The sequence below is a fragment of the Oncorhynchus gorbuscha genome, linkage group LG11 (assembly GCF_021184085.1).
Source record: "Oncorhynchus gorbuscha isolate QuinsamMale2020 ecotype Even-year linkage group LG11, OgorEven_v1.0, whole genome shotgun sequence".
NCBI lineage: Eukaryota > Metazoa > Chordata > Actinopteri > Salmoniformes > Salmonidae > Oncorhynchus > Oncorhynchus gorbuscha.
Window position 1 is genome coordinate 74,850,234 of NC_060183.1, and position 13,485 is coordinate 74,863,718.

The window sequence follows — 13,485 nt, forward strand, 5'->3', positions numbered from 1 at the left end:
AAGCATCTTTGGGTAACAAGGGACGGACTTCCAGTGCACTGTGCTACTGTGGCTGATAGAGGCTGACATTTCAGTGGAATCAAAAGAACTAGGCAATTATTTACGTTAAGTGGTGAAAGCGTAATTTACATCGATTGACATTCAATAGGACCTCTTTCGGGAATTTTTTTTTGTTGTAGGCTAATTCATGAAAATATTCTGCTTTAGTTTGTAAAGTAAAATAACCGATAACCCACGACAACGATAATCCACATCAAGTTTCACAATGAGCACCTATCTTGGCAAAATAACACTAGTCGATGTTGAGGCAATCCAAGATGGCCGACTTGGCCTGTTGACGAGTCACTCACCTGGCTTCTTGTAGCTCACGTAGATGTAGAGGCCCATGACAATGACGTTGGTCATCAAGGCTGCCCACCAGTTGATGACGAACATGACCACGCAGCACAGCACGGCTCCGGCCAGGGACACCCACATGTTGTAGTACTTGAAGCTGGGGCGCCATCCTATGGTTCAGCGAAACGTTAGGTGGACTCCCTTAGAAGAACCCTCATAACATGCACTTGGGGGGCCAGCCATACCAAGGGGTGACAGCATATGACATTTGTCCTTCTTGTAAAAGACAGAGGGGCTGGAATGGGTTATATAACCAAATTTAAGGAAGAAAATGTGAACTTGAACAGAGGTAGAATCCAAAAGGTTAGATCAAATCTGCCCCTCATGTCTATGAAGAACCAGTGACTCTATGGCGAGCCGCTTACCATAGCTGAAAACTCTTGTTAATTTACGACTTGCATTATGTCTTCACATACATGGTTTTAGTGAAATTACTGAATCATTTAAAAAAAACAATGGAAGGCGGCTTAATATGGCAATGTCACTGAATGAATAAGAGCATGGATATGCACTTGGATTAAAAATGGAGTTAAAAATCAGAGTTAGCAACCAGTTAGAACATTGTAAGAGAATGTTACATCCACGGCTACTGGATGCCCATTTATTGGGTACTAGAGACACTAGACCAGTGGGAGTTTAGTAAACTGGAACAATGGGGCACAGTTTGACTGTGTGCACGGTTACACAATGACAAGAACTACAAAAAAAAACAGGACCTAAAGGGTACATTGTTTGTGACGTCATTCTTTGCCACATTACTGTTTTTACACGCAGTCATGGGAGAGAGAATATGGGCTAGAGCCAGAAAAGAAGGCGTTAGACATTGCCAGTTTGAGAGTTTCCGGAGGTGAGAAGCCAAGTGTCTATTGCCTTGCCTTTGGTGAGTCATGTACCCTTTAAGTCTGTGTAATTTAATGGTCTGTGCGGACAATGTCAGAATTAGAGATCAACTCTACCTTCTGTTCTCCTAGGGTTTTTTGGTATTAAGGGAAAAACAAACGTCACTTTATACAACGACTGCTGAACGATACAACAGGATAAAAATATCACATTGAAAATGGTTCATCTGTTTCTTCCATGATTTCGACTAGACATTTAAAAAAAAGAATAACAGTCAATCTAAGCAGAGATCTTGATTTCTTGACACTGTTAGACTGACAGTTGAAACTGAGTGGACGGCGTCCATCTTTGATCAACCGAGTGCTAATTAATGACTGTCCCATTATGCCCAAGCTAGCTTCAGTACTAAACCCCATCCTCTGATTTGTGTCTGTCAAACCTCCAGTCAGACAAGGGTCAAATCCAAAATAGATAATCTGTTACATTGAATAATAAAGAGAAGCAAGCTGCTTTTCAGCAGTATTGTTTTCAGCCAAGTACAGTATCAATTGCATAATATTGCATGTGTATTATGAGTAATTGAGACATTCCCATTGATTCCAAACTACTTTCCTAAGATAAAGATCACAGTAGCCGTTATTTAATAAAACAACTCGCCGGATATGAAAATGTTCAGATAGGCATGTCATTACTTAGGCATGTCATTACTTAAGCTGAGTTATTTGGGAATGGCAGATTGATAAGACTCTATGCAAAACATACCACTGGTGCCATGCATATTAAACAAGTCCTATTCACTGAGAATCAGAGTTAGGACTGCCCTATCTCCCTCCACAATGTCAAGAGTCTGCCTTCAAGATGATTTGTCAGTTCCTATACAGGCCGTCATAGAAAGGCTGTGCCTAGCTTCTAAGAAGACCTCCATGGAGTGATGTAGAAGTGTAAACAAATGTTATTTGTAATTCTATAGTTGACATCTGTTTAAAAGGTATTCCTGGATGAGCCATTAAAAGTGAACATAACAACAACAAAAACACTCCACTGGGTATGATGTCTTCGCCATGTGGCCAGCCTCTACAGTAAATGGAACGACATCTTGAGCCACCATTGCATGACTGCATTGAAGTGGTTTAAAGGGAAGACTATTGTATGCCTTGTACTGGAAATAATTAGTGTGGAAGTCCTATCATTTCCTATTAAATCAAGTATTTAAGCCAGAAGGACTTGTGACCAATGACTTAAGTTAAGACTCATGACTTTACTCTGAAAGTGGAAATCAGCAGTTGAAACGTTTAAAGTGTTCTTCCCACCCGTTTCGGTAAAAAGCTGTCCAAAAATTGCAGATTGCCCCTTTAACTGGCAAATCTAGGAGGTTTCTTCAGCAAAGTACCATATTTGTATTTGTGGCTATAGTCAGGACCTTTGTGGCAGTTTTTTTGGTCGTAATAAACTTCCAGTCTTCCTGCATATATAACTTTTCCTCAGGTAATGAGGCCTTACCTGGCGAGTGGGCCAGAGAGGCCTTACCTGGCGAGTGGGCCAGAGAGGCCTTACCTGGCGAGTGGGCCAGAGAGGCCTTACCTGGCGAGTGGGCCAGAGAGGCCTTACCTGGCGAGTGGGCCAGAGAGGCCTTACCTGGCGAGTGGGCCAGAGGCCTTACCTGGCGAGTGGGCCAGAGAGGCCTTACCTGGCGAGTGGGCCAGAGAGGCCTTACCTGGCGAGTGGGCCAGAGAGGCCTTACCTGGAGAGTTGGCCAGAGAGGCGTGGAACACAGAGAAGTTGATGAGAGCATAGGAGGCCAGGAAGAAGTTGGAGATGATGGGAGCGATAATGTTCAACTGAGCTAAAATGAAACAAAAACATGGCTGTTTAGATTAACACTTTGTATATGTTCATTGGCAACTGTCCATAGACATTCAATAGTGCTCTTTAGGTAATTGGCTGTCCCAAACAGGACAGAACTATACCACTGAATGTCACACTACATACACACTAGAGAATTTCGTATTGTGAATAACAGTGTTGTCATTCGATGCAGAAACCTGGATAGCGTACTACGTACCAATAAGGATGAAGGCTAGAGCGATGCAAAACGTGAGAATGTAGCCGCGGAGGGGCTCATTGTTCTTGCCATAGCCCTTGGCAAACATCTCCAGGCCAGGGTAGATGTTGTCTTTGCATAAAGCCTGGAGAAGGAACAAAATCATTGGAATTGGACACTGCTATACTAATCAGTTGATAGGACCCTAGATGACGAAGGAACATTGGGATACGAGAGCACAATCTTGCCTTTTATCTGCGTCTATGGGACAGTAACTAACATGACACTGTTAGTATTTCATACAGTATGGATAGTATAAGCATAAACTGACTAGCAGGGACAGAGGAGGGAAGTGGTATCTGGGGAGGGTAGTCTAGGGACTTACCTGGAATACTTTGGGGGCGCTGACCAGAGACGCCAGGGCAGAGGACAGAGTGGCGGAGAAGATCCCGGCGGTTATGATGGGTCCGAAACCAGACACGATGCTCATGACCTGAAGAGAAAGCACGTGAAAGGTTAGATGTAAGGATTGGAGAGAAGGAGGAGTGCATAAATTGGAGTTTATATACTTGTGGTGGAAACATGTTGTCTAAATGCAGCTGTATTGGCCCTCTGGGAAGAATTCAAATTGGTTAAGCTTCCATAGTGTCCTTAAGAGTTTTTTACTCTGAGAATGAGAGCCTAACACTACTCAACTGTGATATTGCTACAAAATGGCTAGCGTTCTAGGTGGGAAACGGCACACAATCAGACATACCTGGAAGTCATTCTGGAGTCCATATCTGCAGTTGTACAGGCCGTCGTCACTCTTGCAGGAGGAGAAGTCATAGCCGAACTTGCAGGCGGCGTCGGTGCAGTTAGACATGATCTGGGCGCTGCGAGTGTCATTGTCGTTTCCTGTTGCGTCTCTCACGATGCATGAGCCTTTAATGAAAAATACAAAATGTCAAACTTTGTCTCTGTTATATTTATTTGGTCTTGTTAGGGGCGAATACCACATACCAGTAGAAATTGCAACACCCAGGTAGACAATACCGGTGATAAGAATGGCCAAGAGTGTTCCCCTTGGGATGGCCAGTTGTGGGTCCTGTGAATATAAATAGATGATTAAGTCTCCAACATAGATTTTATATCAAGTCACACACACACGTTGTTTAAATCAAGACAATATAGGAGTTCCATTGACTGTATATGAATTGAGGTTAGTCTTTTGATTGTTTGCGATGTCTTTTTAAATGACGTGGGGGTCTTACAGAAAGGTCTCCTGAGATGTTGGCACCGGCCAGAATGCCAGTGGCTGCAGGGAAGAATATGGCAAAGACTGAGAAAAACGATTCTGTGCCCCGGAAGTCCGGACCCATGTTCTCCATCATAATCCCACCTTAGAGTGAGGGGGAGGGGAGAGAAAGAGGGGAGGGGGTTAAGCAAAACTGAGAATGCTGACAAAGCAAGCAGTGTGTATGTTCGGACAGTCAGACTCCATCTCAGAGCTGGGAATCAGGCCGCAAAGTCAATTTCAAATAATCGAATTGGTTTGATTTTGTGATATCAGCAAAAACATCTCTGGCACAATTTTAGCCAGTGCTCATGACTTCAGAATCATTATAGGTCCACAATCCAACCGCCGCTAGTGTGTCAATCTAATAGTCTTTGACAGTCTTCTATTTTGTTTGACATTCATGTCAGTTTGTGTTGTGTAAAGGGAACCAAAGACGCCGTACTGTCGTAGCCGAAGAAGCCCTGCGACTCCTTGGACTGGAGGGGGATGAAGGAGCCAATAAAGTAGTTAAAGATGGCCGTGATCAGAACAACCAGCAGGAAAATCTGAGCCTGTGGACAGAATGAACATATGGACAGGTTAGCTCGACTTTCACCACACCTCCCAACTCCAACTAGCACTAGTCACATGCATTAAATCTAGCCAACTGCACAGCACACATCAATGTCTGCATTCACTCAGTCTGGAAGGAATTCCACCAACTTGAGGCTCAACATCAGAGACAAGTTGTAGTTCAATATCACCTTAAGTTCTAGATAGTCGTAGTTTGAGAGCTCTATTCAATCAAACATAGTTGTATGTTATCTTACCTTGGCCTCCCATTCCATTCCTGCCACGGAGATACCCAGGAGAAGGATGACTGTGATGGTTCCGACAATTCGGATGTCATTGATTTCATCAGTCATGATGCAATCCACGCTCTGTGAGAAATTACACGAGAATATCAACTTCACTGTCAGGCCAAGAGGTAGGAGAAATCCTCTCAAATTCATCCCTGGCTTTCCGCTGTTCAGATACTTTGTGATAATGGCCATTTGAAAAAGCAGTGCAAATATTTTGCTAAAGTTATTTTCAACAGCTTTACAATTTCATTCTTAACTCAAAATAGAATGTACAATGCAACATACAGTAATGCCAAGAGTGTGCAAAGCTGTCATCAAGGCAAAGGGTGGCTGCTTTGAAGAATCTCAAATATATTTTGATTTGTTTTACACTTTTTTGGTTACTACATGATTCCATGTGTTACTTAATAGCGAAGACATCAAAACTATGATTCCACAATGTAGAAAATAGTAAAAAATAAATAAAAACCCTTGAATAAGTAGGTGTCCAAACTTTTGACTGGTACTGTACATTTAGCAACCACTTATAGAAAGGCCCAAAACATCAAACCTCATTTTACTAGAGCAATTCTAAAACACAAAACAAATTCAAGTCTGATGAACAGAGAACATTAAACTTCAATCCCAATGGCATGCTTCAATCAGCAAAGCGCAAAACAACTACCCTCGTCTGTGACTAAAGAGTGACCAATAGGCCATGATTGTACCGCACCAATCCTTGGTTAAAATACTTGAGACCTCGGAAGGAGAAGACTCATTATTACAAATTTTGCATGAGCCATCCCTTAAAAATAGCGTGGGTTTTCAGTCCTCCATGCAAACAACCCAAGAATAAAACATTGAACAACATCATGAGAACCAAAGGCCAATTAGATTAGGCTTATTGCAGATGTTGAAACAATGCTCCAAACTGTAGGCTCGGTCAACATGGACTAAATGAATCAGCAAAACTTTGAGTAAAAACCAAAGATGTCCCCAGAAAAAGCTATTTAAAAAACACCTAAAAGAAAGTATTGAAAGAGTGAAAGAAACGTAACTGTCGATGACGACATGGGGAAAGATTCAGTGACTTACCGCAAGGAGCTCCACAACGGTTTCGGCAAAGCCCACCACGTACATGGCGACAGCCACAGCGTTAGCAAAGGCGAAGATCAAACCGATGGAGCCGCCAAACTCTGGGCCCAAACTTCTTGATATCAAATAGTACGCCCCTCCTGACAAACAGACAGATGGACAGACAGTTGGCCAGATGGACATAGCATTTAAAACTGGGTTTCATTTAATGTCTCTCATAAAAAGGTTAAACACAAATCGTTTAATCAAATAACTGTCATATGTAGGCTAGCCTATTGCATTTTCCTACATCAGTCAAACCTTCGCTCCAGTGCAGCACACTCCTCTCAACGACACGCTCAAACCAACATACCAGCTCAAATGAGAGTGGAGATGGTAGAGTAGCTCCAAGATGGGAGATTAAATGTGTCAATTCATTTTGCTGCCAGATGAGTTCGTAGTGCGACAGGCTGAGTAGTGTTCCTCGTTGAGCTCTCTTTATGCCATGTCTCTGCTGACAGCTTTGGAGAGCACTTCAGGTGCTCCTACATACACCAGTGGCAGGAACCAAAACAACTCATCTCTGAGGGCATGAGCAGGTAGAGAAATTCATGTGGGATCATGCTTGATTTTTTTGCTGGCTCTCTTCGTTCCACTTAAATCAAGTACACTCTAGCATCAAAGTCAAATTGCAAAACCATTTTCCAGAGAGCACATTTTGATTTGCCCTTTTGAAAGGGGCATTTTGATATTGAGAGACCATTTGGAGGGAGATGTGGGAATAACTGGAATACTTGGAAAGATTAGTTTGGATGGGATTAGAAACGTACACGTTGCTGTGATTAGGAGTATTACAGTAAACCCTACGAAAGGCATGTGATTTCAATCTACTCTTGACACTCAGTTCACTGCATCACAGTGCACCAACTTCACCCTACTAAAGCAAGTGCAGTAGCAGCAGGGGGGACGTTCATGTTTGAACACGTTACAGATATTACCAAGGGGGAAAAAAGGTTTTAGCATTCCACCCAAGGGTAATGGATTAGCCTACTTCGAAAGAAATCAATTCAGAGGAGGAGCTGATGGTTACTGTGCTGTTCTAAACAAAAACGGCCACTATATGGAGCCTCCCTTGCTGCCTGATGCCAAAGACAATCGGGCAGTGGTAGACGTGAAATCTTATGAGAATGAATCGAATACGCGGTCTCCAGGAGGAATACCCCGCTGAAAACACCAATATCCTTTACTACGATATAGTTTCCTCACTAGGATATTTTAAACAAAATGGAATCTTTGGTTTTCCCTTGCCCTCACAGATACAGCATCCTAATATCCAATTCAGACCTCTCTGCCAGCTCTCAGTGACTTGAGGGAGAACCACTGATTTAGAAACACACTATTGAATTTCCCCTCATGCTGCGAAAACTAGGAGCAATGTGCGGCCAGTGTTTCCCCCCCATCATTTCATTCCACTCCAAATGAACCAGGGCACATCTCATTGAGGTCCTAAGAGAATACATCTTCATTTCCGTGGATGAGGGAAGTAAACGATAGCCAGGTCCAGCTGGTAAAAATCACACCTGTAGAGGACACCTAATTCCATATCCAAACGCAGGAGACTAAGCAAATGTCATGTGAGCCGGCCACTGCTCTGCAGGTTGCATATTTGAATTGATTCCAGAGAGGAGTTCAATGTTAAGTTTATGGGTAGCGTGGGAACCCTCAGCCCAATTTATCCAAACATGCCAAGAAAAGGGAACAAAACAGTACTGTAAATCAGCATAATGCCACCTTGAGCAACTCATCAGTCAATTATTATGAGAGACGAGGGTAGAATTAGGATTGCAAACCTGAGCACTGAGCAGATTGTTGGCAAGCCCTCTCTTGAATGAATATAAATTGAGCTGCAGTATTAATCTATTGGAGAGAGTCTCATTTCTGTGCACCAGTGGCTAGTCGAATGTTCAGAAGAGCAGAGGTCAGACAGAGCTGGTAAAAACAGTAAACTGGCTGGACTGTAATAGCAACAATGACAGTCTTATAGTCCTGGTTTCTAACAACATGCCCTTGAGCTTTTTGATTAAGAGTTTGTGTTTTTTGTTATGAGTCCATAACATTATTATGTCTAAGGGCTCTCTGTTCAAGACAGAACCAATAACAGCTATCAAATGTTTGCTTTGAAGATTAAAGGCAACAACACACCTGCAGCCATCGACACCTGAAGAGCTACTGAGTCACCGGAGATGATCAAAGAAAGACTTGTGGCCATTAGCAACAGACATTAATTAAGTCTACGCTGATGAACATCGGCCAGGTGGGGTGGGAGAGGCAGAATAACGGTGTGGTGCCCTTCCCATGACCTCCCAATAAGCCCACTGATGAACGCTTGGTGAGCTCCGATTACACTAGGCAACACCGGGCCAGAACGTTCCATACACCCAATTAAAGCCACTCCACGTTTTCTTTATCCTCTGTTAATGGTTTCTCATCAAAGTGAGGAATTCACATGGAGTGGGCTTGGAAAAGAAAAACTTTCTGTACTTATATACATTTGACGCATGCTCTGACACACTCCGGTAGATGTGCATAACTTGACTGGAGGACTATGATATGATTGGACGAGAGAAGTGATTTGCATCAGAATTCTAGCGAAAGAGAAATCAGCGAGTCATCAGGCAAGTCATTATTAAATCTGGCAAAGGCACTCAGTCAGGCTCCTGTTGTTTGCAATATCCTGACCTTCCTCAAGGTAAAGAGATTAGAGAGTGGAGGCGATGGCATATCTAGGGCCCGGGGAAGGAGGGAGTTCATTAAAACCCAATGGTTTTGGATGTTAAGGAAAATGTACAGTGAAGTTGTCCTTGACTTCCGAGGGGCAGAAATTTGAGCTGATAATTAAAGAGAGAAAATCAGCTTCCTCGGGATGTAACAAATTGAAGGAAAACAACAACTTCTGGACTTCCATTCACAACTATTACCAGCTATGAAAATGGACCAATACTAACCGAATCACCTATATGTTGTCTTGACTAAAGCATGTGCTAATGATGCAGAGGCACACTCGCACGCCACTATTCGTAGTTGTTTCTGCTCTTTATTTTTATTTATTTTACCCTTATTTTACCAGGTAAGTTGACTGAGAACACATTCTCATTTACAGCAACAACCTGGGGAATAGTTATAGGGGAGAGGGGAGATGATTGAGCCAATTGTAAACTGGGGATGATTAGGTGGCCATGATGGTATGAGGGACAGATTGGGAATTTTGCCATAAGCACCATGGGATCTTACAATAAGCGCCATGGGATCTTTAGTGACCACAGAGTCAGGACACCTGTTTAACGTCTCATCCGAAAGAAGGCACCCTACACAGGGCAATGTCCCCAATCCCTGCCCTGGGGCATTGGGATCTTTTTTTAGACCAAAGGAAAGAGTGCCTCCTACACCACTTCCAGCAGCATCTGGTCTCCCATCTAGGGAGCAACCAGGACCAACCCTGCCTAGCTTCAGAAGCAAGCCAGCGGTGGGATGCAGGGTGGTCTGCTGCTGGCTAAACCTCACAGCTGTATCAGGTGGACATTTAGCGGAGGTAAGATACATAGGCCAGCTCAACTCACCCCAGGGCACCCGGACTTCAGGACTGCATCCTGAAGCCAGAGTGAGTTATACTTGCCTGCACTGCAATGACTATACCTGGAGTGTCAGATTTATTACACCATCAGAGAACGAGGCTTCCGTTACACAGATACTACTACATTTCATGATACATTAGCGATCCATGTTGATTTACTCATGCATTTTATGGTTTCATAGAGGGATGAACATGGCAACTAACTAGTCTTATAGTAGAGATTAGGCTTGGAAGAACTGGGAGTCCTTGGGGGTTCTTTGGAAACACACTTTAAATATGCAAGTGTTCATACCTCCTCGTACAAAGCCGTTGGTCGCAATCGCTGAGGTCGAAAGGCCGGTGATGGTGGTCACAACTGTTGCCATGAGAACGATCACACAGGAGAGAACTGTGAAAGAAAAGAGTTCATGGTTGATTAACAAAACAAATACAAATATCAGCATTAACATTTCTACAAACTTCTAAGAGGCAAATAACTGCAATAATGAGCAGCCAATTATCTGCTTGTTGAGGCTTTCCCCTCTCTCGCTCTACCTCTCCTGGCATTCACACATTCTGAGAAGACCTGTGAATAGTAGCGGCGCCGCTAGAAAAACAAGCTAGTGCGTGACAGTTGACTGCATATGTCGCCGTGTGGCAACATTTCACACCTGGACGGTGAATGGTTGAGAGGTGAGGGGAGGAGGGATGGTTGGGAAGGTGGGGGTTTGGGATGAGGTCGTGTGTGAATAAAACTATTTTTTATTTATTTATTAATTAAAAACCATTTTAAAAAGTCATTCACATAGACTCCCAAAGCTCAACTCCAGGGTGTCTTACCAATTCCCGCCTGTCCCACGATCCATGACATGCGGATGAAGAGCATCACGCCCCAAATGTTCAACATGCAGCGCACCTGCACAGAGGAAGGGGTGGCAGTTAGGACGCATGACAAGTAACGTGAACACTTCACTCAGCAGAGAGGTTTCCAATAACCTGGTCTTGAAACATTGCCGGTGGGTATCCACTGATTAGATGTCCAAGACCCGGGGCCCAGCTTTTCAAGTTATCGGATAGAATTAAATGCATTGAAATACATTGAAAAGAACGGGAGTACAATTCAAGTCAATGATTTCTATGCATTTAACCCTACCCGATAGGCAAAATCCAGATAGATAGGCTTAACTTTTGAAAGACTCTGATGAGGATTCAATCAAGGTTTGAACCGAATGTTAAAGGGCAAGATTCCAAACCTAGTGAAAGCAGCAGTTCCGCCTTGGCATCTACTTGTCTAGTCAAAATTGCTACAAGCACCAAGCTTGCAATTTAAGGTCAGAAGAACGGTTCAAACAGGGATTAAAGTCCTGATATAAATTGGGAAACTTTGGACAACAATGAAATACATGATATTAAAATGTTGATATGACATGCTAAAATAAATGTTGGCTGCCCGACTAAGCCTGGCCAAGGCTGATGCAAGTTAAAAATGAAATAACTAGCCTATTCAAATCACTGTCAACCTCTAAGAACATTCATTAATATCTACCACAGTTTAATCCATTTCAAATAAAAATCATTGACCATGTTTCCATCCACAGTAAAGACCTAATAAAAAAAAATAATGACAGCAGTGATGGAAACAGGAAGTTTTGTGTACTTTTATAAATGCCGAACAATTTGTTTGTTCGACATTGTGGGATCTTTTTTTGTCTGTAAAATTAATTATGTGGGAAATGGCAGTGGAAAAGTCACTTATGTGCAAATATTGATATAATAACTGTTATTTCGAAGTAAACTTGGAGTCATGCAATAACATGGTGTGTGGTCCTCCCACTACTGCTCGGGAAAGCATGCAGTTCATTAGCCTATAGATTAAATACATTATGATGAACATCAAAGGGTGGTGAAAATGCATGGTGATGAGCTTGATGCTGCTTTCCAATAAATAATCAAGGGTCTAACTCCGGCGACGTGATGCTCGAGGGTCTAACTCCGGAGACGTGATGCTCGAGGGTCTAACTCCGGAGACGTGATGCTCGAGGGTCTAACTCCGGAGACGTGATGCTCGAGGGTCTAACTCCGGAGACGTGATGCTCGAGGGTCTAACTCCGGAGACGTGATGCTCGAGGGTCTAACTCCGGAGACGTGATGCTCGAGGGTCTAACTCCGGAGACGTGATGCTCGATGCTTGACAAATAAAAAATATCATATCCATAACAAACTCATCATGTAGACTAGCCACCCCAAGAGCCTAGCCGCACTGTATCTGCAAGCTGTTGGCTAGAGCACAGGTGCCAAGACCAGAGTAGACACTTTTGATTCTTAACTCAGTCTGTGACAAAATTATCAGTAGAGTTGAAAATTGAGGATTTAGTTAAAAGCACTGTAGATTTAGAAAACTATGCACTGACAAGTAGCTACAACAATGTTTCCCCAAACTCGGTCCTGGGGACCACAGAAGTGCACGTTTTTTCTTTTTTCTTCCCCTAACACTACAAAGCTAATTAAAATAATCAACTAATCATCAAGTTTTAATTATTTGAAATCAGCTGAGCAAGGGCAAAAAACAAAAAAAACAAAGTGTGCACCCTTGGGGTTCCGAGGACTAAGTTTGGGAAACACTGTGCTACAACCATGCCAGATGCTCACACTAGAGCAAGGCTGTCAAACTAATTCCACGGAGGGCCTAATGTTGGCTGGGTTTTGTTTTTTTCCTTTCAATTAAGCCCTAGACAACCATGGTGAGGAGAGTTCCTTACTAATTAGTGACCTTAATTTATCAAACCAAGTACAAGGGAGGAGTGAAAAACACTCTACCCTCCTTGGAATGGGTTTGACACATGTGCATTAGTCTCAGAAACATGCTATGGCCTGGACAGACCTGGAAGGATTCAAATCAGCAAAAGCAATTCTTGCTAGAATCCTGTAGAGTGTGATCGACACACACCTCAGTTTGTTTGGTGACATGCTCATGTAATCTACCACTTGTTGAGGTTCCTCTTTAACTGCAATAGGAACTAATACAAATAAGCACCCACACAAAAAGGGGGAGGCAGCCACGGGACTCTTATAGTCCAATGATAATATGTGCATATTGAGATCGGAATTCCAAATAAAGTTTAAGTAACCACCTGGGAACTTTATACTACAGAGGCTAATTGTGGGAGGAATTTTCTGTACTTTGAATGGGAGAGGGGGCTTCTTGCGGTCAATTTGCAGTCTAGAAATGATTAGCATTCATGTTCCGCCCCCACCCCGTGCAAACATTCGCTCAACAAAAACATTGTCCCGCGTCTGAATCTAGATTATCCCTGGTCTATGCCATTGAACATTGTGTTCAAGAATAACTTGAGGACACTGCATTCCCTGCAATGTCAGGACTAAAAAGAGAAGTGCTTATGAGGTACCAATTGTAGAGGCAGAA

At 43.0% G+C, this 13,485-nt stretch overlaps 1 protein-coding gene across 3 annotated transcripts in view; it reads right to left on the reverse strand.

The window, feature by feature from the left end:
* Positions 1-13,485, reverse strand: part of slc12a2 (solute carrier family 12 member 2) — a 70,591-nt gene that overhangs the window by 20,595 nt on the left and 36,511 nt on the right. For all 3 annotated transcript variants that reach the window (XM_046290488.1, XM_046290486.1, XM_046290487.1), the window contains exons 3-14: positions 10,902-10,977; positions 10,375-10,470; positions 6,473-6,612; positions 5,366-5,476; positions 4,999-5,107; positions 4,531-4,658; positions 4,280-4,364; positions 4,035-4,201; positions 3,663-3,770; positions 3,299-3,422; positions 2,978-3,079; positions 351-506 (exon numbers count right to left, since the gene is read on the reverse strand). In XM_046290488.1, coding sequence (XP_046146444.1) covers positions 351-506; positions 2,978-3,079; positions 3,299-3,422; positions 3,663-3,770; positions 4,035-4,201; positions 4,280-4,364; positions 4,531-4,658; positions 4,999-5,107; positions 5,366-5,476; positions 6,473-6,612; positions 10,375-10,470; positions 10,902-10,977 — 1,402 coding nt within the window. The remainder of the gene's footprint in view (positions 1-350; positions 507-2,977; positions 3,080-3,298; positions 3,423-3,662; positions 3,771-4,034; positions 4,202-4,279; positions 4,365-4,530; positions 4,659-4,998; positions 5,108-5,365; positions 5,477-6,472; positions 6,613-10,374; positions 10,471-10,901; positions 10,978-13,485) is intronic.